Source organism: Zonotrichia leucophrys, chromosome 24, assembly GCF_028769735.1.
Source record: "Zonotrichia leucophrys gambelii isolate GWCS_2022_RI chromosome 24, RI_Zleu_2.0, whole genome shotgun sequence".
Lineage (NCBI taxonomy): Eukaryota > Metazoa > Chordata > Aves > Passeriformes > Passerellidae > Zonotrichia > Zonotrichia leucophrys.
In genome coordinates this window covers 2,786,549-2,810,436 of record NC_088193.1, presented here as the reverse complement: position 1 = coordinate 2,810,436, position 23,888 = coordinate 2,786,549, and the positions used below count along the sequence as shown (strand labels likewise).

At 48.1% G+C, this 23,888-nt stretch overlaps 1 protein-coding gene across 1 annotated transcript in view; it reads right to left on the bottom strand.

The window, feature by feature from the left end:
* The window catches only part of GRIK4 (glutamate ionotropic receptor kainate type subunit 4), a 214,984-nt gene that overhangs the window by 5,953 nt on the left and 185,143 nt on the right, over positions 1-23,888 (bottom strand). The window contains exons 13-17 of the mRNA XM_064732276.1: positions 15,291-15,404; positions 7,929-8,038; positions 5,010-5,183; positions 3,795-3,960; positions 792-1,017 (exon numbers count right to left, since the gene is read on the bottom strand). Coding sequence (XP_064588346.1) covers positions 792-1,017; positions 3,795-3,960; positions 5,010-5,183; positions 7,929-8,038; positions 15,291-15,404 — 790 coding nt within the window. The remainder of the gene's footprint in view (positions 1-791; positions 1,018-3,794; positions 3,961-5,009; positions 5,184-7,928; positions 8,039-15,290; positions 15,405-23,888) is intronic.

Below are 23,888 nucleotides of genomic sequence, written 5' to 3'. Positions count from 1 at the left end.
AATGTCAGAACAAATTTAGCCTTGAAGGTAGGGATTTGTACTCACTTTGATCAGGTTGCTGTGACTTTACAAGCTTACCCATGTTCCCTAAACTAGAGTGGCTGTTTGTGTGACGGGGCCTTATGTAATCCACCTCAACTTTGTGTTGCTAAATGCCAGGGCTTAAAGGTCAGGACAAGGCTTCCAGGCTGTCCAAAAGACCAGCGGATCATCGTTTGGAATAACAACTAAACCCTTATTTAGTGGTGGTGTTCTCTTGTGAGCTCATGCATTTGAAAGACAAAACCCCTGCATTTGTTAAACCTGGTGAGAGCCAAGTCTCTGGCCTGCAGTTTCAAGAACCACCAGCTGTTAAGACATCCCTGCTAAAAACTACCAGAATTGCCACAGCATTACTTCGACATCACTTCTGGGATTAAAACAAGGAGCACGAAACGATGCACAAACACTGGTTGGGGAAAGGAAACAGCAAAGAGCAGGTATGCAGAAAACAAGCAGCAATTTTGAGACATCTTTCACATGAATCATCGAAAGAGCCACGGTCGCGTCTCACATGGCTCTGGACCAGAGCAGGGTCTCACATCTGGCTCTGGACCAGAGCAGGGTCTCACACATCTGGCTCTGAACCAGAGCAAGGTCTTGCACATCTGGCTCTGAGCATAGGCAACAGGTAAGAAATAAAAAGGACCCTGTGAGATGCAACGTTGGCTTTTAGAGCCGGCGCAGCCTTTGGAACGCTCCGGTCCTCTGCCGACAGCCGAGAAGGACTAGAATTGTTCTTCACTGCCTACCGACGGGCATGCCAATCCCGTAGCCCTTGGTGTCCAGAAGGCCCCCGACCTGCGTGAGGTTGCAATTGCGCTGCCGATAATACTCGTTCATGGTGGACTCCAGCAGGAAGGCGTAGTTGGAGTTCAGCACGCGCGCGATCCCTTCCTCCGTGCTCTTCACGAAGACGCTGGGCTGCTTGGAGTACATGTAATTCCACATCCGCTGGTACGTCTGGTAGCGGGAGTTCTGCAGGGGGGGAAAGAGGCAGCCACAGCTCAGGGAGGAGATTTTGGGGTAAATTTGATCCTGTCCTAGGTTACAATATTAAGATATTGACCACAAACTCCCAAAAAACTTGCTTTCTTTTCAAGCCAGGACACCATCACCAAGAGCTGCTGAAACCAGGAGGGGTTGGGCCTAGGTTATAATATTAAGATATGTTCTATTGACCACAAACTCTCAAACAACTCACTTCCTTTTCAAACCAGGACAAGCAGTCAAGAGCTGCTGAAAGCAGGAGGGGCATTTTTTCCTTATCTCCTGTTAATGGGTCCATCAATGCCTTGCTGCATGACTCAGAGATAATTCCCTCTAGGAGCTATTTCTGTTTAATGAACCCACCACATGACTCAGAATGATAACAGCCCATTGTGAGATGCCCCACCCAGGGGGAGGAGCTAAGCATCCCCACCTGGATAGAATCTGGGGCTTGGGACAGAACTCCCTCCAGGAGCCATTTCTGTTTAATGTACCCACTACATGGCTCACAGAATGATAACAGCCCATTGTGAGATGCCCCACCCAGGGGGAGGAGCTAAGCATCCCCACCTGGATATAATCCGGGGTTTGGGACAGAGCAGTCAGTCTTTCCACTGGATTCCCAGAGGAAGAGCTGTCTTTTCCACTGGATCTTCAGAAGAAGACTACACCCTTCTACAGGATCCCTGCTCCACCAGACCCACATCTGCCACTCCAGGAGGGCTGCAGCCACCAATCCAACTGGGCTGCTACCAACCCTGACCAACAGGGTGTTAGGTTGCATTCTGACTCTGTCAGTGGTTTTTTCTTATGTATTATTGCATGTATTTTGGTTTTCTTTTCCCTTTTTCCTAATAAATTGTATTTCTGACTTGGAGTCTCTCACTGGTTTTGCTTTCAAACCAGAACAGACCCCTAAATTAGACCCCCATAACAGGTGCTGCTGCAGAAAGGCCACAATGGAGAGAGGAATCAAATCTGATTTCAGACTCAGGAAGGATTTTGGTACCTCATTTTTGTCTATCTCAAAGAGGCCCAAATGTGTTGGGAGTTCATTGGAAAAGCTGGGCGTGAAATGCCCCAATTCCAACGGGGTCTGGCAAAACAAAGTAAATTCAATTTTAGAAAAAAAAAAAATTTTAGTGACCACGAATCAAAAACACACAAAAAATGTTTGAAGAAAGAGCTCCTGCTTGGTTGATTGAAACCTCTAGGTGCTCACACCACAGTGACCATCCCTCAAACACTGTCCCAACAGTTGTTCAGTGTCAGAGCCAGACTCCAGCACCCTGAGGAGGGCACTGAGGGCTGGGGGCAGCACAAAAGCTCTTGGGAGATTGCTGCTCACAAATTTAATTCAAAAAATAATCCAGATTTGGTTCACCCCCCCTGTGAGGGAACTTAAAGTGCTTGCTGAAAAGAACTGGGGTTTTTTTTGTCATTGATTGCAATAAACCAAAGCTCAGCCAGCCCCAAATCCTCAGAGCTGGCTGGTGGCTGAACCACCTTGGTCTGATGAAAAGAGAGCTGAGAATGATGAATCTCTTATGCCTGTGCAGAGCAGAGAGTGAAAGCTGCTTGCACAAAGACTGAATATAAACACACCCTGCTCTGCATGAGCATTTTCATACTGTCAAGGGCTCGTTTTCTGTGGCTGGTGAGCGATGCTGGAGAGCCTCAGGGAATCTGCTGCTGACCCAGTTCCTGTCCTCATCTGTCCAGCTCTGTCCTCTGGGTGCAGCCACTTGGGCAGGAGACAGATGAGCAGGGGGGGTTTGGTTCTGTTTCACTGCATTTTTAGACCTTAAACCGTGTGTCAGTGTCAGGGGAAGCACTGCCAGGACAAGGTGCCTGAGGAGGGGGACAAACATTGCTTCGTGCACCCAGGAAGGGAGGGGGGATGGAGGCAGTTTGCATCACTATTGAACCTCCCCATCCTTACACCAGAGGAAAATGGATCTCAACACAGTTTAAATCACCACAAATAGGACAAAACCCTCTTTTCCTAATTTCCTCACTGCCAGGCAGTGCACAGACACAGCCAGGGGTTTCAACTTGAAAGCTTTCCTCAAGTGAGCCCCTCGTATACAACCACCCCCCTCACTTAGGCCCTGCTCAGCTCATTTTAGATGTAAAGTTTGGCTTAAAAGTAGCTCTTTTCCATACCCCTGAAGAGCGTAAAGTTGGGCTGAAAAGCTCAGGCTGACTCCAGAGATTTCCCAGCCTTCCAAATTCAGTTCAGACTCAGAGTGGGGGGAAAGAGTGAGAACAAGCTTTCTCTCCTTTTGGAATTTCAACAAGCAATAAATAAATAAATATTCCTCAGACGGTTCTTTGTGCGTTCAGAGCGCTGCAGAAAAGATTCACTCATTTATTTCCCTTCTGAGCAGAGCGGGGAAGATAAAAATTAAATTGGGCTAAATGGCCCGCATAACTTTGCATACACTTGACTTATTTCAGTGCCACTGACCTCACACAGGCTCCAGCACTCTGCCTGGGTTGTGCAAATGTTTCTTTGCTTATCCCACCTGAAAGACTCTCAAATAAAACCTAAAACCATGTGGAGACCCGTGAAAATTTGAATTCCTTGTTGAATTCCCTCTCTGTGTCCTCCACCATGCCTCTCCCACCATTCATCCTGTGCAGGGATCTCTCCAGAGCTGGAGTGACACAGGGGCACAGCAGGCTGAGGGGACACCCCAAAGTGATTGAGGGGTGCCCTGTGCACCCCCTGCCCCCCCAGGCAGCCAAAGAATGGGGTTTACTTGGAAGAAGGTCATGCTGGAGCCGCCGTGGATGGTGCCGTACTCGATGGTGGTCTGGTCAGCGAGGTCATCCACGGACTCGATGGGCACGTCCATCCTCTGCACGGTCAGGAACGCCGCCAGGTTGGCCGTGTAGGAGGAGATGATGATCAAGGTGAATGCCCACCTAAGGGGAGGGAAGGGAAGGTGTGGTTTCCCCCAGGAAATCTGCTCTCCATCCCCACCCTCTGCCTCTCAGAATCACAGAGGTTGCAAAATCCCTCGGTCACAGACGTCTTTTATGAAAAATCCTTTCCTTAGGATTTTTTCCTCCTGAGAAGCTGGGAGGCCTCAGGAACAAAATGTAAACAATGGTTATCTGCTGCTGTGGAATGCAACAGGTGCATCTGGGATTGGTCTCATGTGGTGGTTTCTAATTAATGGCTGTGATCGTGTTCACAGGGGTTTTCAGGATGAGGGAAGAGACGTAGATCTGACTCCATATTTGGTTTGATGTATAATTTTATGATATATATATATTACATTATAACTATAGTAAAAAGAACAGAAGGAAAAGTTTCATCTCAGAAGGCTAGCTAAGCTAAGAATAGAAAGGAATGAATAATAAAGGTTTGTGTCTCGGACAGAGAGTCCAAGCTAACTGGGCTGTGGTTGGCCATTTACTGCAAATGTCTAAGATGGGCCAATCCCAGATGCACCTGTTGCATTCCACAGCAGCAGATAACCATTGTTTACGTTTTGTTCCTGAGGCCTCTCAGCTTCTCAGGAAGAAAAATCCTAAGAAAAGGATTTTCATAAAAAGATGTCTTCAACATAATGGCCAAACACAGCCCAGCTGGCTTGGACAGAGAGTCCAAACCACAAACCTTTGTTATCATTCCTTTTCTATTCTATTCTTAGCCAGCCTTCTGATGAAATCCTTTCTTCTATTCTTTTAGTATAGTTTTAATATATATCATAAAATAATAAATCAGCCTTCTGAAACATGGAGTCAGATCCTCATCTCTTCCCTCATCCTCAGACCCCTGTGAACACCTTCACATCCCTCCAAAACCATCAGTCCCCATTTGTCCCCCAGACAAGTGAGTGCCACATCCAGTCCCCCTCGAACACCTCCTCCCAATGACCCACAGCCCTTCCCATGAAGAATTCCCTCCTGCACATCCCTCTGCCCAGAGAAACCCTCCTGGGAGGAGGAAGGGCTGCCCTCCTTACCAGACGCCGCTGACGCAGCGCGTGGACAGAGCCTGGGGGGCGATGGTGGAGCCCTGCTGCATGAACCCCCCCACGGGGAACCACAGCGAGTTCCCCAGCGAGTACTGGTTCACCAGGAGGTTGCATCGACCTTGGGAGCAGGGGTGGGGGCTGTACCACTCGTACGGTGTCAGCCTGAAAGGAGGAGGAAAGGAGAGCTCAGGGAACGCGCTGGGAAATGGGACACTTGAAAAAAAAAAAAAAACACAAAAGAGAGGAAAGCTGTGAAGCTCCAGCTCTCCTGGAGGCAGAGCTTTCTGAGGAGGAAATGCTTTGCTGTCAGTTGATGCCCAGGGCTCAGAGCTGTGTGAAACGTTTGCTCGAAGGCTCAGGAGCCAGAGGCTTTCTTGTAAAGATTTGCACAAAACTTTGAGAGGCTCTGCTGTGGGCAGCTCTGCGTGCGTCCTGCAGACCCACACCACAGCAGGAGCTCCAGATGTGCACGGACTTGATGGGAAGCAGAAATCAAACATCTCTGGCTGTGCTCCCTGCCGGAGCACGAGCACTGATGGGAAGCTCAAAAGCAAAGTGTTTGAGCCCTGACTGCATTAAACCATCAAGGAAAATGCTGTTGGTGCAAAGGGTTGCTCTGAGAAGGTCTGAGGTGGAGCTAGGAGCTGAGTGCTGGTGTTTCAAAGCATCCCATCCTTCAGGGACAGGACAGAGGTGGGAATGGGAAATGTCTGAGCCTGTCACTGCTGTGACTGCATCTCTCTCTTTCTCTTTTGCTGTTTCCAGTTCCCTGGTTGCTAAGAAAGTCTGCTAATTAATGTGCTGCACTCCATACTGCTCTAGCTAAGAATTCTGGGGCCTGGGAGGGTCATTTTGGGGCTGTTGCCAAAACAGCTGCAGGGCTGTGCCAGCTCACATCACATTTAGCCAATGTCAGGGAGCTCTTTTCATCCCTGCATCTCCTCTCTCACTGTGTGCCAGGGAGCACGAGGAGCAGGTTATTTCCTGCAGACCCTCCATGGTGGATCAAGCACTGGCAGCAAACCCCAGAGCTCTGGAGAGTCTGCAGCTCACAGGGTCAAGAGCTCCTTCCTGCTGAGCAAGGCAGGGAGCAGCAGCCAAAGCTCCCTCTCCAGAGGGGAGCTGGGCAAAGGCACCTTTCTGGAGCATCATTTTTAAAACATGAGGAAGGGGCTGAAGAGGCACCAGCTGTGCATAATTCAATGGTTTCTCCAGACCTGCATTTCTGAGGCTGTAACAGCACTCAAAGAAACCATTAAAGCCCTGTCAGGATGGCAGCTTCAGCCACGCTGAGGGAGCCAGTGACAGCACTGTCCCAATTTGTAATGAGAATTGGGCACTGAGGGGTCCCTGTGTAATGGGAATTGGGCACTGAGGGGTCCCTGTGTAATGGGAATTGGGCACTGAGGGGTCCCTGTTTAAGGAGAATTGGGCACTGAGGGGTCCCTGTGTAATGGGAATTGGGCACTGAGGGGTCCCTGTGTAATGAGAATTGGGCACTGAGGGGTCTCTGTGTAAGGAGAATTGGGCACTGAGGGGTCCCTGTGTGACACTGAGGGGTCCCTGTGCAGTGAGAATTGGGCACTGAGGGGTCTTTGTGTAACGAAAATTGGGCACTGAGGGGTCCCTGTGTGATGAGAATTGGGCACTGAGGGGTCCCTGTGTGATGAGAATTGGGCACTGAGGGGTTCCTGTGTGATGGGAATTGGGCACTGAGGGGTCCCTGTGACAAGAAATTGTTCACAGGGGAATGAGAGCTACCAAATGAGGCTCTGCACTCAAAGCTGCTCAAAGGTACCCATGAACTTCCCTGTCCTCCACAAACTGGGGGGCCAGACTGGTGGAATTTGTGGTGGAATTCATGTCCACACCTCAGAATGGATTTGCAGGTTCCTGACAGCCTCCAAAGCCTCCAAACCTCGGGACAAAGGGGTAAAAAAACACCTGAGGGAGCGTTTAAACAGCACCAAAACCTTCTCCAAAACCTCCCACCACCTCTGGGCTCCACTGTGGCCAAACACATCCTGCCCTAGGGCACGGTGGCCATCCCAGCACGGGGACATGGTGACAAACCTCAGTGCCCAGCTGGCACAGGGGGCAGGGACACAGTGACAAACGTCAGTGCCCAGCTGGCACAGGGACTCGGAGTGGTGAAAAACCTCAGTCCCCGGGGACTGGGCCACCAGCGGATGACAAACTCAGTGCCCAGCTGGGACACGGTGACAAACCTCAGTGCCCAGCTGGCACAGGGCTGGGATGGTGAAAAACCTCAATCCCCAGGTGGCACATGGTGACAAACCTCAGTGCCCAGCTGGGACACGGTGACAAACCTCAGTGCCCAGCTGGCACAGGGCAGGGACACGGTGACAAACATCAGTGCCCAGTGATGTACAACCAGGGCTGGCACAATGGTGACAAACCTCAGTGCCCAGCTGGACAGGCTGGACAAACCTCAGTGCCCAGCTGGCACAGGGGTGGGACAGTGACAAACCTCAGTGCCCAGCTGGCACAGGGGGCAGGGACACGGTGACAAACCTCAGTGCCCAGCTAGCACAGGGCTGGGACAGTGACAAACCTCAGTGCCCAGCTGGCACAGTGCAGGGACACGGTGACAAACCTCAGTTCCCAGGTAGAACAGGGCTGGCACATGGTGACAAACCTCAGTGCCCAGCTGGGACATGGTGACAAACCTCAGTGCCCAGCTGGCACAGAGGTGGGATGGTGACAAACCTCAGTGCCCAGCTGGCACATGGTGACAAACCTCAGTGCCCAGCTGGCACAGGGGGCAGGGACGCTTCATGCCAGCCCATCCCGGGCAGCTGGGGGCACAGGATGTCCCCGTGTCCCTCTGGGCCTGCAGGGACACTAGGTGGCACCGCGAGGAAGGGAAAGGCGCCGCCACATTACCGAGCCACCAGGAAGAGGACGCAGCTGACGGCCAGGTAGGCGAGCAGCATGAAGAGCCAGACACCCGGAGAAAAAGGGTCCAGGAAGGAGAAGTAGCCGGGTCTGCGGCCCTGGGAGGGAAAAAGCAAAGGAGGAGTTGGAGCTGGGTGGGTTTGGGGAGGTGGGAATGGTTCTGGAAGGGAAACAGGGAAATTACCGGTGCTGTGGGAGGGACATGGATAAATGGGGGAAAGGGGAGAAATGGGAATAAAAAGGGGAAATAAAAGGGAGGAGGTGGAAATGGGTGGGTATGGGGAGGTGGGAAAAGGGAAGGGGGGAAATTGGGGAAGGTGGGAAAAGGGGAAATGGATAAATGGGGGAAAGGAGAAATGAGGAATAAAAAGGGGAAATGGGATAAATGGGAGAAGGGGGTACATGGGATAAAGGGAAATAAAGGGGAAGGGGGATAAAAGGGAGAAAGGCAAATAAATGGGAGAAGGGGGAAAAATGGGATAAATGGGGGGAAATGGGGCAAAGAGGATAAACAGGAGAAGGGACATAAATGGGAGAAGGAGGAATAAAAAGGAGAAGGGGGAGAAATGGAGACAGTGGGAAAGGGATAAATGGGGACTAAAAGTAGAAGGGGGATAAATGAGAAAGAGGAGGATAAATGGGAGAAAGGGGAATAAAAAGGCAAAGGGGGCCAAAAGGGAGAAGGAAGATAAGTGAAAGAAAGGAAATAAATGGGAGAAAGGGATGAATGGAAGAAAGGGGATAAATGAGGCAAAAATATAAAAAGGAGAAGGGAAATAAATGGGAGAAAGAGAAAAAAAGGAGAAGGGGAATAAAGGAAAAAAAAAAAGGAAGGGGGAAAGGGGAAGAAAGTGGAGAATAAAAGGAGAAAGGAAATAAAAAGGGAAGGGGCAAAAGTTTGGAAAGCCTTGGCAGGGCAAAAAGTGACGGAATAGCAACCCACAACCAATGAGCCTGCAGGACAATAGCCCCCACTGCATTCATCCCCTCAATCTGTTTTTCTCCCCATTTTTGTTCCTCCAGGCAAAGAAAGAGGTGAACTGAGAGAAAAACGAGGCAGTCACAGCATTCTGTGCCTCCCTGGCAGGGTTTGCTGTATCCCCCATCCTTGTCCACCTCACATTTAACTGGGCAGAAAAGGCTCCAACTGAGCTCACAGGTAAGGAAATATATTTGTGAAGGAAAAAAAATAAAATTCAAAACTTCTCTCTCTGGCCTTGCAAAGTTTCTTCTTTTACAAAAACCCCAATAAAATTATTACTTTTATCTCAGCGAACAGGATATTTTTATCTCCAGGATGCGTCAGAATTTCCTGGTTTTTTTCCCTCAGCAAACCACCTTTCTTTAAATAAAAAAAAATATAAGGCTTCACTGCTAGAAAAAGCAGGTTGATCTTCATTTGAAACTTTCACAAGGATGCTGCCACCACCAGAAAATCGTCAAACGCCACCAAATTTGTGCAAAAGAGGGAGAATAATTTTTTTGGAGAAGTTTCTCAAAAAGCCAAACACCTCCTATGTGAGGTGGATTTCTCCTGTCAGCACCAGCTCTGTGGATGCAGCTCCTCTGAAAGGAAAGAAAAGCTCAAGCACAGCCAAGGGAGATGATCCCACAGCTCATAGAAACTTGAATTTTCTGTCCCAAACCACAAATTCACTCCTGGCATCCCTAAAACAGCTCCACAGCTTCCCCAGCCTCCTGTAACTGGGAAGCTTCCCACGAGGAAGAGCTTTGCAAAGGTTTTTTTTTTTTTAAATTTTGTTTTTCCTTCCCCAGACTTAGACCTGCATTTTAAATTCCACACCCAAATCTTGCTGTTTTACTACTAAATGTTATGCAAAAACCTGATTTTCACAAGGTCCCGGCAGTTCTGCTGGAGACTCGAGCTGTTGCTAGAAAAGGCAACAGTTGTTGCACAAAAACCTTCCCCTGCTAAAAATACCCAGGATCCTGTGAAATCCTCAGCTCCAGGCGCCATCTGGGAACCTGCGAGGTGTCAGGAACCTTCCCCAGCAAACCCTGCCTGCAGGAAAAACCCAGCCCCACACAAAAACCCGTGCCTGCATCCTCCAGGGTGAGGTTTTGGGATCTGCACTGTCCCAGGGCGGTTGGAACCGAAGGGTTTTTGAGGTCCCTTCCAAGCCAAACCGTTCTGGGATGAGCAATTTTAGAGAGTCAGGATGGGGGAGGATTTGGGCAAACGGATGGGGTTGAGGAGCAGTGGTTCAGCATCCATGCTCGGATTAATTTAAAGTCAATTCTCAAGGAAAAGTTCAGGTTCTCAGGTTAAATTTCAGTGAATTCCCAAGGAAAAATTAAAGTTCTCAGATTAACTTTTAGTCAATTCCCAAGGAAATGTTCAGGTCCTCAGATTATTTTAAGTCAATTCCCAAGGAAAATTCAGGTTCTCAGATTAACTTTAAGTCAATTCCCAAGGAAAATTCAGGTTCTCAGATTAATTTTCAGTCAATTCCCACAGAAAAATTCAGGTTCTCAGATTAATTTCAGTCAATTCAGGTTCTTAGATTAATTTTCAGTCAGTTCCAAGGAAAAATTTCTGTCTCAGATTAACTTTAAGTCATTCCCAAGGAAAATTCAGGTTCTCAGATCAAATTTCAGTGAATTCCCAAGGAAAATTCGGTTCTCAGATTTACTTCAAGTCAATTCCCAAGGAAATTTCAGGTCCTCAGATTAACTTCAAGTCAATTCCCAAGGAAAATTCAGGTTCTCAGATTAATTTTCAGTCAATTCAGGTTCTTAGATTAAGTTTCAGTCAGTTCCCAAGGAAAAATTTCTGGTCCTCAGATTAATTTCCAGTCAATTCCCAAGGAAAATTCAGGTTCTCAGATTAACTTCAAGTCAATTCCCAAGGAAAATTCAGGTTCTCAGATTAAATTTCAGTGAATTCAGGTTCTGAGATTATTTTCAGTCAGTTCCCAAGGAAAAATTTCTGGTCCTCAGATTATTTTAAGTCAATTCCCAAGGAAAATTCAGGTTCTCAGATTAACTTTAAGTCAATTCCCAAGGAAAAGTTCAGGATCTCAGATTAAATTTCAGTCAATTCAGGTTCTTAGATTAAGTTTCAGTCAGTTCCCAAGGAAAAATTTCTGGTCCTCAGATTAACTTTAAGTCAATTCCCAAGGAAAATTCAGGTTCTCAGATTAACTTCAAGTCAATTCCCACAGAAAAATTCAGGTTCTCAGATTAATTTTCAGTCAATTCAGGTTCTTAGATTAAGTTTCAGTCAGTTCCAGAAAATTCTGGTCCTCAGATTAATTTCCAGTCATTCCCAAGGAAAATTCAGGTTCTCAGATTAACTTCAAGTCAATTCCCAAGGAAAATTCAGGTTCTCAGATTAAATTTCAGTGAATTCCCAAGGAAAAATTACGGTTCTCAGATTTAAGTCAATTCCCAAGGAAAAGTTCAGGTTCTCAGATTAACTTTACTTCAACTCCCAAGGATTAATCTGAGGACCTGAATTGACTGAAAGTTAATCTGAGGACCTGAAATTTTCCTTGGGAATCGACTGAAAGTTAATCTGAGGACCTGCCCACCTGCCCAAGGGTGGCACTGCCAGAGCTCTCCCTTTTGCTTAGCCCAACTTGTCTTAAACCCCCATAAATCCTCTTTTATTTGCATCCTCTATTGTTTTCCCTTCTCCCTGAAGCTCAGGAGAGGCCAGATCTCCCCCAAATTCCAGCTGTTCCCTCTGGCTCTCCTGGGAGCCCCTCAAACTTTGTTTTCCCCCTTTTCCTCAGCAGCATAACCAGCTCAGGAACTCTTTATTCCTCCTCAAGGATGAAATGAGGCCCTGGGGAGCCAGCGAGGTGTGCAGGGCACAGGCTGCAGCTCCTGAGCCCATCATTCCAGGGATTGACCCTCCCTGGCACCCCAGAGCTGGCACAGCCTCACCCTGAGAGATCCTCCCGTGACAAAATCCCTTCCTGCAATTAAAGCCTTGATATCTTCTTTACATTTCTGGGGCAGTTTGTCAATAAATTACTCTCATTAAGGAAATTGCATTCGAAACTTTAAATCTCCAGCTTGGCAATGAATCTCTCCTGTGCATCGCCCCTCAAACTTTGGTTCCCCCTTTTCCTCAGCAGCACAACCAGCTCAGGAACTCTTTATTCCTCCTCAAGGATGAAATGAGGCCCTGGGGAGCCAGCGAGGTGTGCAGGGCACAGGCTGCAGCTCCTGAGCCCATCATTCCAGGGATTGACCCTCCCTGGCACCCCAGAGCTGGCAGGGAGCTCACAGACCCTGCCAGAGCCTCCCCCTGTGAGAATCTCTCATGAAAAAAATCCCTTTCTGCAATTAAAGCCTTGATATCTTCTTTATATTTCTGGGGCAGTTTGTCAATAAATTGCTCTCATTAAGGAAATTGCGTTGGAAGCTTTAAATCTCCAGCTTTTTGGCAGTGAATCTCTCCTGTGACTTTACAGTTGTAGTAGTTCTGGTTCTTTTCAGCTCCAGTCATTTCCAGGCTGCTGGGACATATTCTTTTCATTCACAGTTGTGGGTAAGAATAAAGATATTCTGTTCCCACGGAGGGCACAAACTCTCTCTTATCTGTCTGTTTTGAAGATGGGAATGACAATATCTGGAGTCTGTCAGATATTTTTAGGCAGTCCCAATAGAGCTTTGTTAATTGGAAGAGCTATTTTTCCTGGAATAGATATGTTCAAAATGTCCAATAATTGATGAAGGTCTCAGATGGATGTGGGAGAGATTAATTTACCCTCCCTCTAAGTTGTTCTTGGAAATCTTCATTTTTCCAGCCAGTGAGCAGCAGTTTGCTGGGAAGATATTGGTGACTGGAGAGCTTGGACAAGGGGGACATTTGGGAAGGAGAGGACAGCCCTGGATTTGTTGTTTTCAGCATTCCCTGCCCTGAACATGCAGAATCTGGAGAAACCACAATCAGCCCCATTAATGCCATTTCTCACAAGGGTTTTCCCTAAAAAAGAGGGCAGAGGATTCTGTCCTGCCTCTGGAAGTCAGAGGGAAGCAAAAAAACTCAACCTGGGGAGGCAGAAATGTTCATGTGGGCTTGGTCCAGCTGCAGAGCACTGAACGATGGGAACATCCCAGGGTAACCACACCTGGGCACATCCCAGGGTATCCACACCAGCTCAGGAGCATATCCCAGGATATCCACAGCTGTTCCAGCCCAGAATATCCACACCTGATCCATCCCAGGATATCCACACCTCATCCATCCCAGGATATCCACACCTGATCCATCCAGGGGCACATCCCAGGATAACCACACCAGCTCCATCCCAGGATATCCACACCTGCTCCAGGGCACATCCCAGGATATCTACACCTCCTCCATTCCAGGATATTCACAGCTGCTCCATCCCAGGATATTCACAGCTGCTCCATCCCAGGATATCCACACCTGCTCCAGAGGCACTGAACCAGGATATCCTGGGATGTGCCCTGCTTTGGTGCCCTGCAGCTGGACCAAGCACACATCAACATTTCTGCCTCCCCAGACCGACATTTTTGCTTTCCCTCTCACTGCTCCGGGGGCACATCCAGATCCCTCCTTTTCCTGCCCCAGGGGCACAGCCAGATCCCTCCTTTCCCCCTGGGCTCAGTAAAATCCCTGCACAGGCTGCTGTGAATCCTGAGCCTCATTTGGAGCCCCCACATGGCTCATAATGACCAAATGCATTCCTGGGGGCAGCAGGAATGCATTTTGCTCCATTTGCACATTGCCCCCCACCCTGCTCTGGTGGGGAGGGATCTGTGCTGGCAGAGCTCTCAGGAGGGGGCTCAGCCTCTCTCAAGGCTCCTCTGGCTGGAATGAAGGAGTTTTTCCATCCATCCTCCCCATCTTGTGTCCTCTGCAGCAATCAGGTCAAACCACTTTAAGCCCCAGCTCACTTGGCTGTGCACTCTCCCAGCCTCCATTTCCTCATTTTGAAGGCAAAGAACTTTCAGGGCTGAGCAGCCAGAATCACCTCCAGTCCCTCATTCCCTGCCACAGAGGCAGGATGTGAGCAAAGATGGGTAAATTCTGATTTATCCCTCCCTGCAGAAACAACCCCGGGCAGTGATTCCAGCCCCTGCCAAACCCAGGGCCTGCTCAGAGCTCCCCATCCACCCCCCACATCCCCCTGGGATGGGCAGAATGGGCAGCAAATAAAACCAACCAAGGCTTTTTCTCTCTCAGGAAGCCTGTTAGAGCTGCTGTGTCAGAAATCCAGCCTTGATTGTATCACAAGCAGCGAAATTGAGAAAAATGACGGCCCTGGTTAAAGCTGCCATATTTGGTTATGTGTGATAAGAGGCACAGGCTCTGTGGTGGCTGGGTTGGCGGCGTGGGGAGGAGAAAGGGCTGAGAAATCACTTGCCACTGGAGCTGCATGGAAATGAAAACAAAATGTCATCACATTTGAAGGAGCCCGGGGTGTGCAGAGAGCTCCTCAGCGAGGAAGAGGCTCATTTGTGGTTATTTATTAGGCTCCATCTCATCCCAGCAGTGATTAGCACACGTCAGCTGCAATTTTTGACATTGCAGAGGTGGATTTTGGGGTGGGGAGGAGAAGGCTGAGGGGCTGCTCTGCAAACCACATCCTTAAAGGAAAACCAGAAGTGTTTTCCCCGTTTTGCCCTCCCTTTCTCCATTTCTCCTTCCCTTTCCCCATTTCTCCCTCCCTTTCCCCATTTTTCCCTTCCTTCCACAATTTCTCCTTCATTTCCTCAATTTTTCCTTCCCTTTCCCCATTTTCCCCTCCCTTTCCTCATTTCTCCTTCCCTTTCCTGATTTTTCCCTTCTTTTTTCTATTTTACCTCCCTTTCCCCATTTTTCCCTTTTCTCAGGTGGGAGAAGGCAACAAGAGAGCCAAGCTGAGACCAGGAACGGCCCCAACACCATCAAGGAGCACCCACAGTTTTTATCCCAGCCAGTTTTACCACTAAACCCAACTGGAAGGTGATTCCAAGCCAAGTTTCTGCAATTCCAGCCACACTTCTTCACCTCTCCAGCCAAACCTGCCCTCATTACACCTCACCCAGTTGCCTTAAAGCCACTTAAATCCACTTAAATCCAATTAAAACCACTCTAAAACCATCCTGAACCCCCCACCATGCCAAAAAACCCCATCATGTGCCCTGGGAGGAGTGGGGAGAGAAGCCAAAGGGCTGAGGGTTGAATAGGAACGGAATTCACCAATCCTGACACGCAGCAGAGACAGAGAAAAGCAGGAAATAAAGGTCGAGCACATTTGCGTTTAAATAAGAAACCCAAATATTTTTTATGAGTCGTTCATTATCCTCCCCCCTAAGCAGGCGAATAACGGAGGGACATAAATGGCTCAGAAATCAGGCTCTTACCATGTGAACCCTGTAGAGAATGCTGATTCCCAGAGTCATGAAGGGCTTGGAGAAATCGATCACCTTCTCGCGCTCCGCCGTGATCGTCAGCCCCGCCACGGCCAGGTCGGCTTTCTGGGCAGGAGGGACACAGGGAGAGGGTCAGAATGCTGGGAAAGAGCAAACCTGGGGCCAACACAGCCCCCCCAGGCCTGCAGGGGGGTTGTCCCACCTCTATGGGACAGCAGGATGTCCCCACACCTGCCTGGCTGGGTTCCACACAGCCCTGCTCAAACTCACCCCAAAGTTTAGCCCGCCCTGTGGTCTGGAGCATGCTCCCCATTCTGCCTTCCTTTTCTTCATTTTCCCCTCCCTTTTCTCCATTTTCCCCTCCCTTTCCCCACTTTATCTTTCCTTTCTCCATTCTGCCTTCCCTTTCCTCCATTTTTCCCTTCCTTTCCCCATTTTCCCCTCCCTTTCCCCATTTTTCCCTCCCTTTCCCCATTTTTCCCTTCCTTCCACAATTTCTCCTTCATTTCCTCAATTTTTCCTTCCCTTTCCCCATTTTTCCCTCCCTTTCCCCATTTTTCCCTTCTTTTCTCCATTTTCCCCTCCTTTTCCCCATTTCTCCTTCCCCTTCCCCATTTTTCCCTCCCTTTCCCCCTTTTCCTTCCCTTTCTTTATTTTCCTTCCCTTTCCCCATTTTTACTTCCCTTTTAAATTTTTCCTTTCCTTTCCCCAATTTTCCCTTCCTTTACCTTTCGTTTCTCCATTTTGCCCTTCCCTTTCCTCCATTTTTCCTTCCCTTTCTCCATCTTCCTTTCCTTTCCCCATTTTTCCCTTCCTTTCCCCACTTCACCTTTCCTTTCTCCATTTTCCTTCCTTTTCTCTATTTCTCATTCCCTTTCCCCATTTCAACTTCCCTTTCCCTATTTTTCCTTCCCTTCCAGGCTGGAGCAGCTCCTTCCCCCAAGTGCTCACAGCCCAATTGCAATTTTTATTCATTCAATGCATTAAAACCTGGAGCCATAAACCAATAAATATTATATTAATTCATAGAAAACCAATAAATATTATATTAATCCATAGAAAACCAATAAATATGGTATTAATCCATAGAAAGTACAACCTCCCCCTTCCCTGTTGGACACAGCTGTCCCTTCTGGTGCAAGCAGGAAGGGGACAAAGCAGGATCCTCACCCCTGAGCCATGGAGTTCACAAACCTGCCAAACCCAGACCTCCAGAACTGCAGATCAGTCTCCAAATTAAAAAAGAAATAAAATAAAATTCAGAGGGCTGGCATGAAAGTTTGCAGATTGACCTGCAAAGCAAATGAGATTAGGGAGGAGAAAAAAATTAAAAATAACTTCTTCTCATGTTAATACCCTTGTAATATAGATAAGGGATTTGAATTTTAAATATTATTTTTATTACTTTAGCTCTTTTAATGTCTGTAATTGCTTTCCGTAAAAATGAAACCTCCACTCCCTTATCCATTTGTTTCTCTGCTTTGCAGGAAGATGATTATGCATGTGGAAAAAAGAGATGATGGGGGAGAAAGAAAAAGCTCTTTGCACTTTTTGTCCCTAAATTTCAAAAGGTCTGTGCAGATGCCAAGGCACCGTGGGCCTGATGGAGGGGCTGGGAAAGGCTGCAAGGGGGAAAAGCTGGAGAGGGAAAAGAAGGGAAAGGGAAAGGGAAAGGGAAAGGGAAAGGGAAAGGGAAAGGGAAAGGGAAAGGGAAAGGGAAAGGGAAAGGGAAAGGGAAAGGGAAAGGGAAAGGGAAAGGGAAAGGGAAAGGGAAAAGGGAAAGGAAAGGGAAAAGGAACAGGGAAAGGGAAAGGGAAAGGGAAAGGGAAAGGGAAAGGGAAAGGGAAAGGGAAAGGGAAAGGGAAAGGGAAAGGGAAAGGGAAAGGGAAAGGGAAAGGGAAAGGGAAAAGGAAAGGGAACAAGGAAAGGGAAAAGGAAAGGGAACAAGGAAAGGAACGGAAAGGAAAAGGAACCAAGAAAGGAGCCAGGAAAAGGAAAAGGAAAAGGAAAAGGAAAAGGAAAAGGAAAAGGAAAAGGAAAAGGAAAAGGAAAAGGAAAAGGAAAAGGAAAAGGAAAAGGAAAAGGAAAAGGAAAAGGAAAAGGAAAAGGAAAAGGAAAAGGAAAAGGAAAAGAACCAGGAGAGGGAAAGGAACCAGGAGAGGGGAAAGAAAGGGAATCAGGAGAGGGAAAGGAAAGGAACCAGGAGAGGGAAAAAAGAAGGGAACAAGGAGAGGGAAAAGAAAGGGAATGTGACTCACAAGCCCAAGAAGGGGTCACACAGAAGGTGACACCTCCCAGGCCATGCAGGGCTGCCTGGACATGCTCAGTGGAGATTTTGGGATTGTTTCCAAGCAGTTCATACAGATTCCTGAGACGTTCAGGCCGCACTGAATTAGGAGCTGAGCAGAATTTCTGCACAGGCAGACATTTACCCACAGGCTGTTTAAAAGGCACCAATAATCCCAGCGTGGTGTGTGAGCAGTTGAGCCGTGTGTAAACACCAGCAGATCACTGAAACGGGATCAGTTCATCTCTGGAACGTGGCATGTGGAGGATTTTCTCCATGAGGAAAGCCTAAAGCCTCCTAAACCCCTCTTGTCTCCACTTAAAAGGTTTGTAGGTGCCATTGTCCCATTTCCTAAACCACTTAAAGGGTTTGTAGGTGCCATTGTCCTATTTCCTAAACCAATTCAAAGGTTTCTAAGTGTCATTGTCACATTTCCCAAACCACTCAAAAGGTTTGTAGGTGCCATTGTTCCATTTCCTAAACCCCTCTTCTCTACTTAAAGGGTTGTAGGTGCCATTGTCCATTTCCTAAACCACCTAAAAGGTTTGTAGATGCCATTGTCCCACTTCCTAAACGCCTCCTGTCTCCACTTAAAAGGTTTGTAGGTAAGATTTTTCCATTTCCTAAACCACCTAAAAGGTTTGTAGGTTCCATTTACCCATTTCCTAAACCCCTCCTGTCTCTACTTAAAGGCTTGTAGGTGCCATTGCCCTCCCAGCAAAGCCCCTGCTGAAGGCACAGCTCAGTCTGACATGGAATTCTCCTCCCAGTTCTCCAAATTAAACCAAATCCCACCCACAAAGCCACAGACTGAAGCAGAAGGTAAAAATGCCATGGCAAAAGGGGTTCATGCCAAAGCTTGCAGGAAATTTTCATTCCTATCCAGGGGTAAATACAAAGGTGCTGTTGAAGGAGCAGCAGCATCCCCAGGTTTGGGGTCCTGAGCATTCTCTGGGGAGAAACAACACCTTGGTGTTGCTGGGTTCTCATCAGCAACCTGAACTGCTCTTCCCTACACAAAATCCAGTGCAAATCCATCCTCTTCCTCTGTCCTCAGAGCAGAGACACAGCACAGCCTTCCTCAGCACTCAGACTCCCCTCTCTCATCTCCAGGGCGTTCTGCCATTCCATCAGAGTTATTCCCTCTGCTCATTCCCTGCTCACTTTCCAGAGGGGCAGAGCTTTCTGCAGCAGAGCTCCAGCTCCTCATCATTCCCCTCTCTCTTCTCTCTGCAGGCTCAGTCATGCAAGTTAAGAGCTGATCTCTGATAGCAGCAAACTTTGATCTGGGAATGGCATGCAAAGAATTCTCTGCCTGAATTTCATCCATTTCATGCTTTCAGCTCTGCTCCCTGACAAAACTTCTTGTGATTCACTGAGCTCGGTGGAGCTACAGAGGAGCTCTGCAAAGCTGAGTTCCCTCCGGCCTCCCCACCTGAGCGCAGGCAGGTGCTGGGGTTTTATGGGAAATGGAATTTTCTTTGTGTCTCTGCACTCTGCCCAGGTCTGGGCTCTGGGGAGATGTCAGAACCCAGAACATCCCTCTGTCTGTCCCGAGCAGCCCAGACCCTGCCAGGGGGCTCAGAGACCCTGGCACAGAGCCCAAAATGCCCCTGTGGGTTTGATTATGACCCATGGAGCAAATTACCAACCTTAGATGAAGACCAGCAAGCTACAACAGCTTAAGTAGAATAATAGTGAAGTTATCACGGGGTGGAAAAGTAGATTTTAGGGTTTTTGGTATGGCAAGATGGAGGAACTGGGCATGTCCAGCCTTTCCCTTTCTTCTCCTTCTTGGCCTCCATCTTCTGCTGTGATGGTGGCACTTTTGGATTGGTTTAGAGTAGAAGCTCATTGTCTAACACAGGTGATAGGTATTGGGAAGGAATTGTAAATATTGTACACGTAGTGTTTAGTATAAAGACATAACACCACCCTGGGGCAGGCAGAGTGCCTGGACTGTCTTGCTGAGCTGACCTTGGCAGGGCAGGAGAAAATTTTTTAAAGATAAGATACAATAAACAACCTTGAGACTGAGAAATTAAGAGCCCTGACTCCTTCTTCAAATCCTGAGCTGGGAAAAGAGACTTTGGAACTTTTCTCAGAGTCACTGTGAGCAGCGAGAGATCCCGACAAGGAGAGGAAAACACAGGAGGGAAAGGATGGGTGGGGGGGAAGAAGGGCTGGTTTTCATCCTGCCAGCACACTTGCAGCTATAAATGTTGGCATGAAATAGGCTTAGAAAAAGACCCAGAGCTTTTTGGGAGTGGAGACAAAAAGCAACAGCACTTCTCTCAACAACACACGCCCAAGCAAGGCCAGAGCCTCGCTGGCTGAGAGCAAACCCAGGTGGGCTGGCGCGCCAGACAAAAGCTGCCCCAGCACCGCCCTACCTGGCATCCCCGTGGGCTCTGCCTGCATCAGGGCTCTGCAGAGGACACCAAACACGGGGGCTGAGCCGGGCTCCTGAGGAGGAACAACAATGAAGCATCCTCCAGGAGCAAATTGCAGGGACTGCCAGTCCAGCCGCCCCCTCCCTGCGGCTCTGCCAGGGCTCAGCTCGGAGCTGACGGGGATGAACGGGCCCTGACGTCAGCCCCAGCCCCAAGAGAGCCCAGAGAAGCCTCCCACGGCCTGGGATGGCAGGAAGCAGCTGGGAACAGAGCCCAGATGAGGCCCCACAGAGACCCCAACCCTGTGCCAGGCTGTGGGGACACTGCAGAGACTGAAGCTTGGGGATGGGGATGTGTCAAACCCCAGGACAGCTCTGGGAGCTCAGGGCTGCTGTAGCCATGACATTTTCTGAAAAATCCCTTTCCTTAGGATTTTTCCTCCTGAGAAGCTGGGAGGCCTCAGGAACAAAATGTAAACAATGGTTATCTGCTGCTGTGGAATGCAACAGGTGCATCTATGATTGGTCTCATGTGGTTGTTTCTAATTAATGGCCAATCACAGAGAGCTGGCTCAGACTCTCTGAGCCACAAGCCTTTGTTATCATTCTTTGCTATTCTATTCTTAGCTGGCCTTCTGATGAAATCCTTTCTTCTATTCTTTTAGTATAGTTTTAATATATATCATAAAATAATAAATCAGCCTTCTGAAACATGGAGTCAGATCCTGTCTCTTTCCTCATCCTGGGACTGAAGGGAAAGCAGTGCCTGGCCACCAGCAAGGAGAACCAGCACCCCAAAGCTTTAAGGACTTTCCTCTTCTTGGTGTTGCTGCTCCTGAGGCTGGGCAGGATGGACTTCATGTCCCTCACTTTAAAAAGGGCTTTGATCACCCCTGAGCCAGGCATGGTGGGACAAGGCTGAGGCTGTGAAAATGCATCCCTTGCCTTGTGTCAGCCAGGGAAATCATTTCAGCTCAAGGATGTGCTGGAGAGAGAGAGAGAAGGGGAAGAGCAGACAGCACCAGGGACTCAGAGCCAGAGCTGCACTGCAGCAGCCAGGAGCAGGATGTAATTCTTCCAGCCCAAATGCCCTTTAAGTCTCTGATGCCAGAAAGGAGGAGATGAGAAGATTTGCTGTTCTCCCTTGTTTGTTTGTCTGTGCCAGAGCCAGCAAGGCTGACAGGCAGAGTGGCTTTAGTGCCCTGCTCACTCCAGGAATGAGCTGGGGGCTCAATCTCCCTGCCCTGCCTGCTCAGAGGGACAAATCAGCCCAGGATTTTCTGCATTTGTGACATCTCTCACTGCAGGATGGGCTTGGGGAACTGCTCATCAGGAACTGGAGTGACAGGGCAGGGGGGAGAGGCTTTGAACTGAAAGAGATTTTGGGAAGGAATTCTTGATGAGAGGCTGGGATGGAATTCCCAGAGGAGCTGAGGTTGCCCCATCCCCGGGAATGTCCAAAGCTGGATAAGGCTTGGAGCAACCTGGGGTAATAGAAGGAGTAAAGGGGGTTGAAACTAAACCACCATTCTGTGATTCTGAGCCCTTCCAGGTGATTTCTCCCAGGCCAAACCTCCAGGAGCTGATCACAAACTGTGCAGGATTCCCAAGCCATCCCAGTCCCCTCTTCCTCACCTCCCAACCTGCTTTGTGAGCTGATCACTGTCGCAGATTATCTTTTATGGAAAATCCTTTCCTTAGGGTTTTTCCTCCTGAGAAGCTGGGAGGCCTCAGGAACAAAATGCAAACAATGGTTATCTGCTGCTGTGGAATGCAACAGGTGCATCTGGGATTGGTCTCATGTGGTTGTTTCTAATTAATGGCCAATCACAGCCCAGCTGGCTCGGACAGAGAGCCGAGACACAAACCTTTGTTATCATTCTTTCTTTTTCTATTCTTAGCCAGCCTTCTGATGAAATCCTTTCCTCTATTCTTTTAGTATAGTTTTAATGTAATATACATCATAAAATAATAAATCAGCCTTCTGAAACATGGAGTCAGATCCTCATCTCTTCCCTCAACAACAAACCCCTGTGAACACGGTCACAGATCACAAACTGTGCAGGATTCCCAGGCCATCCCATCCTCTCTTCCTCACCTCCCAACCTGTTTTATTGACCTGCTCACAAGATTTGTACTGGTGAATTTGAGTCAACAACAGATTCATGTTTGTCCAGCATCCTGCTCAATCATACCAGGGTGCTCAATTAGCTGTGATGGAATTCCCAGGGCTTAAGAATAAATCAATAACTGGTTAATTCAGAAGCAATAAAATGAAACATTTTCCCCTCAATAGCCCAGAGCTGCTCTGAGGAGATTCCGTGCCACAGAGGGATTACAGGGGAGGCTGGATAATTCTGTGACCTTTTGGTCCTGCACATTAAGTGAGTGTGAGTCAAACCTTATTTTCTGATGGCTGATCAGGATCAAGGCGAAATTATTTTCCTACAGTGACACTGTGCTGGACAGAGGCAGAGCTTTCATTTTTTGGGAAGGACTGGGGACTTATGTGAGAGGTTTGTGCCCCAGCTGATCCCCTTTTGTCCTAAAGGGGCAGAGTAAAAATAGAAATATATATATAATTAAATAGAATAGAAATATATAAATATTTATATAATATATAATATATAATATATAATATATAATATATAATATCTATATTAATTAAATATAAAAATATATTTATATATATATAAAATATATAAATTCACTGAAAGAGGAATAATGTGCACCCAACACAGGATCTGCTGGATCCCATGGGATTGGGGTGAACAAGGATAAACCCCCTTGGGGACTGACGGTCAAGGATGGACAGAAGCCCCTTTGGGCAGTGAAATGTCCTCAAAAAACAACATCATAGGCAGCCCTGAATAAGCACAAGACCCAGCACACCCAGCTCTGCCCAGTGCCTGGGATCGATCAAAAACTTGCTGAAACCATCATAAAAACTCTCAGGGATATAGGGATAACAAGAGACAAAGCTGTTTCTCTTCCCTAATTTGTGATCCAGCCTCACAGGCTCTGACAGCTCTGCCCTGCAGAAGAAGTAAAAAACTTTCTTAAATAAACCCTGCTTGAGCTGCAGAAGAAACAAATGGTTTTTTTGTGAAGATGAAGCTAAAATACTCATCACTGGAGAAAAACAACCTTCCAGAAGGTCCCATTTAATGAAGAGGCACTGCCAGGGTTAGGAGGCCAAAAGTTTGATGGCTGTTCCCTTCTTTTGATGTCTCAGCTCCTTGCCTTTCCCCAAAGGAATGTTGCAGGAGTGTAATTGTGTGTGTGCACACACACAGAGACACAAAACTGGATAAAAACGGTGCCAATAGCCTGGAGCATTTGCAAACAGCCTCACAGAAGCTCTTGGAGAGGAGCAGATGGAGGTGGGATCTCAGCTGGCACTGAGTGACTGCTCAGGGAAGGGCGACCCCAGAGACAGGGGGAGCTCAGGGGAGTCCCCAGGCTGTTCAGTGCCCTGTCTGTGACCCTCACAAAACACAAAATCCCTCCCTCTTCCAGACAAAGAGCTGTCCCAGCTGACCTCAAACGCTCAGCTGAAACTCCTCAAGTGGGATGAGCATCGCCCTGCATCGTGTGGGGAAGAAGCAGGAGGTGCCAGTGGGAATTTCTAGGGATCCTGGACCCTTAAAAACCACAGAACCATGGAAAAGACCTCCAAAACCCTCAAACTTCCAGCTTCAATCCTTCCATCCTCAACTTCAATCCCCAGCTCCCAGCCAAATTCCACTGTGCCCAATAAACCACAGAGTGAAGTGATGCTCATTTTCCAGGGAGGAAAGATCTGCAAAATGAGCATCACTTGGAAGATCTGGAAAATCATGGTCCAGCTGTGTCGAGGCTCTAAGCAGTCACACGTTTTTATTATTCATTTTTTGCCAGCCTTCTGACG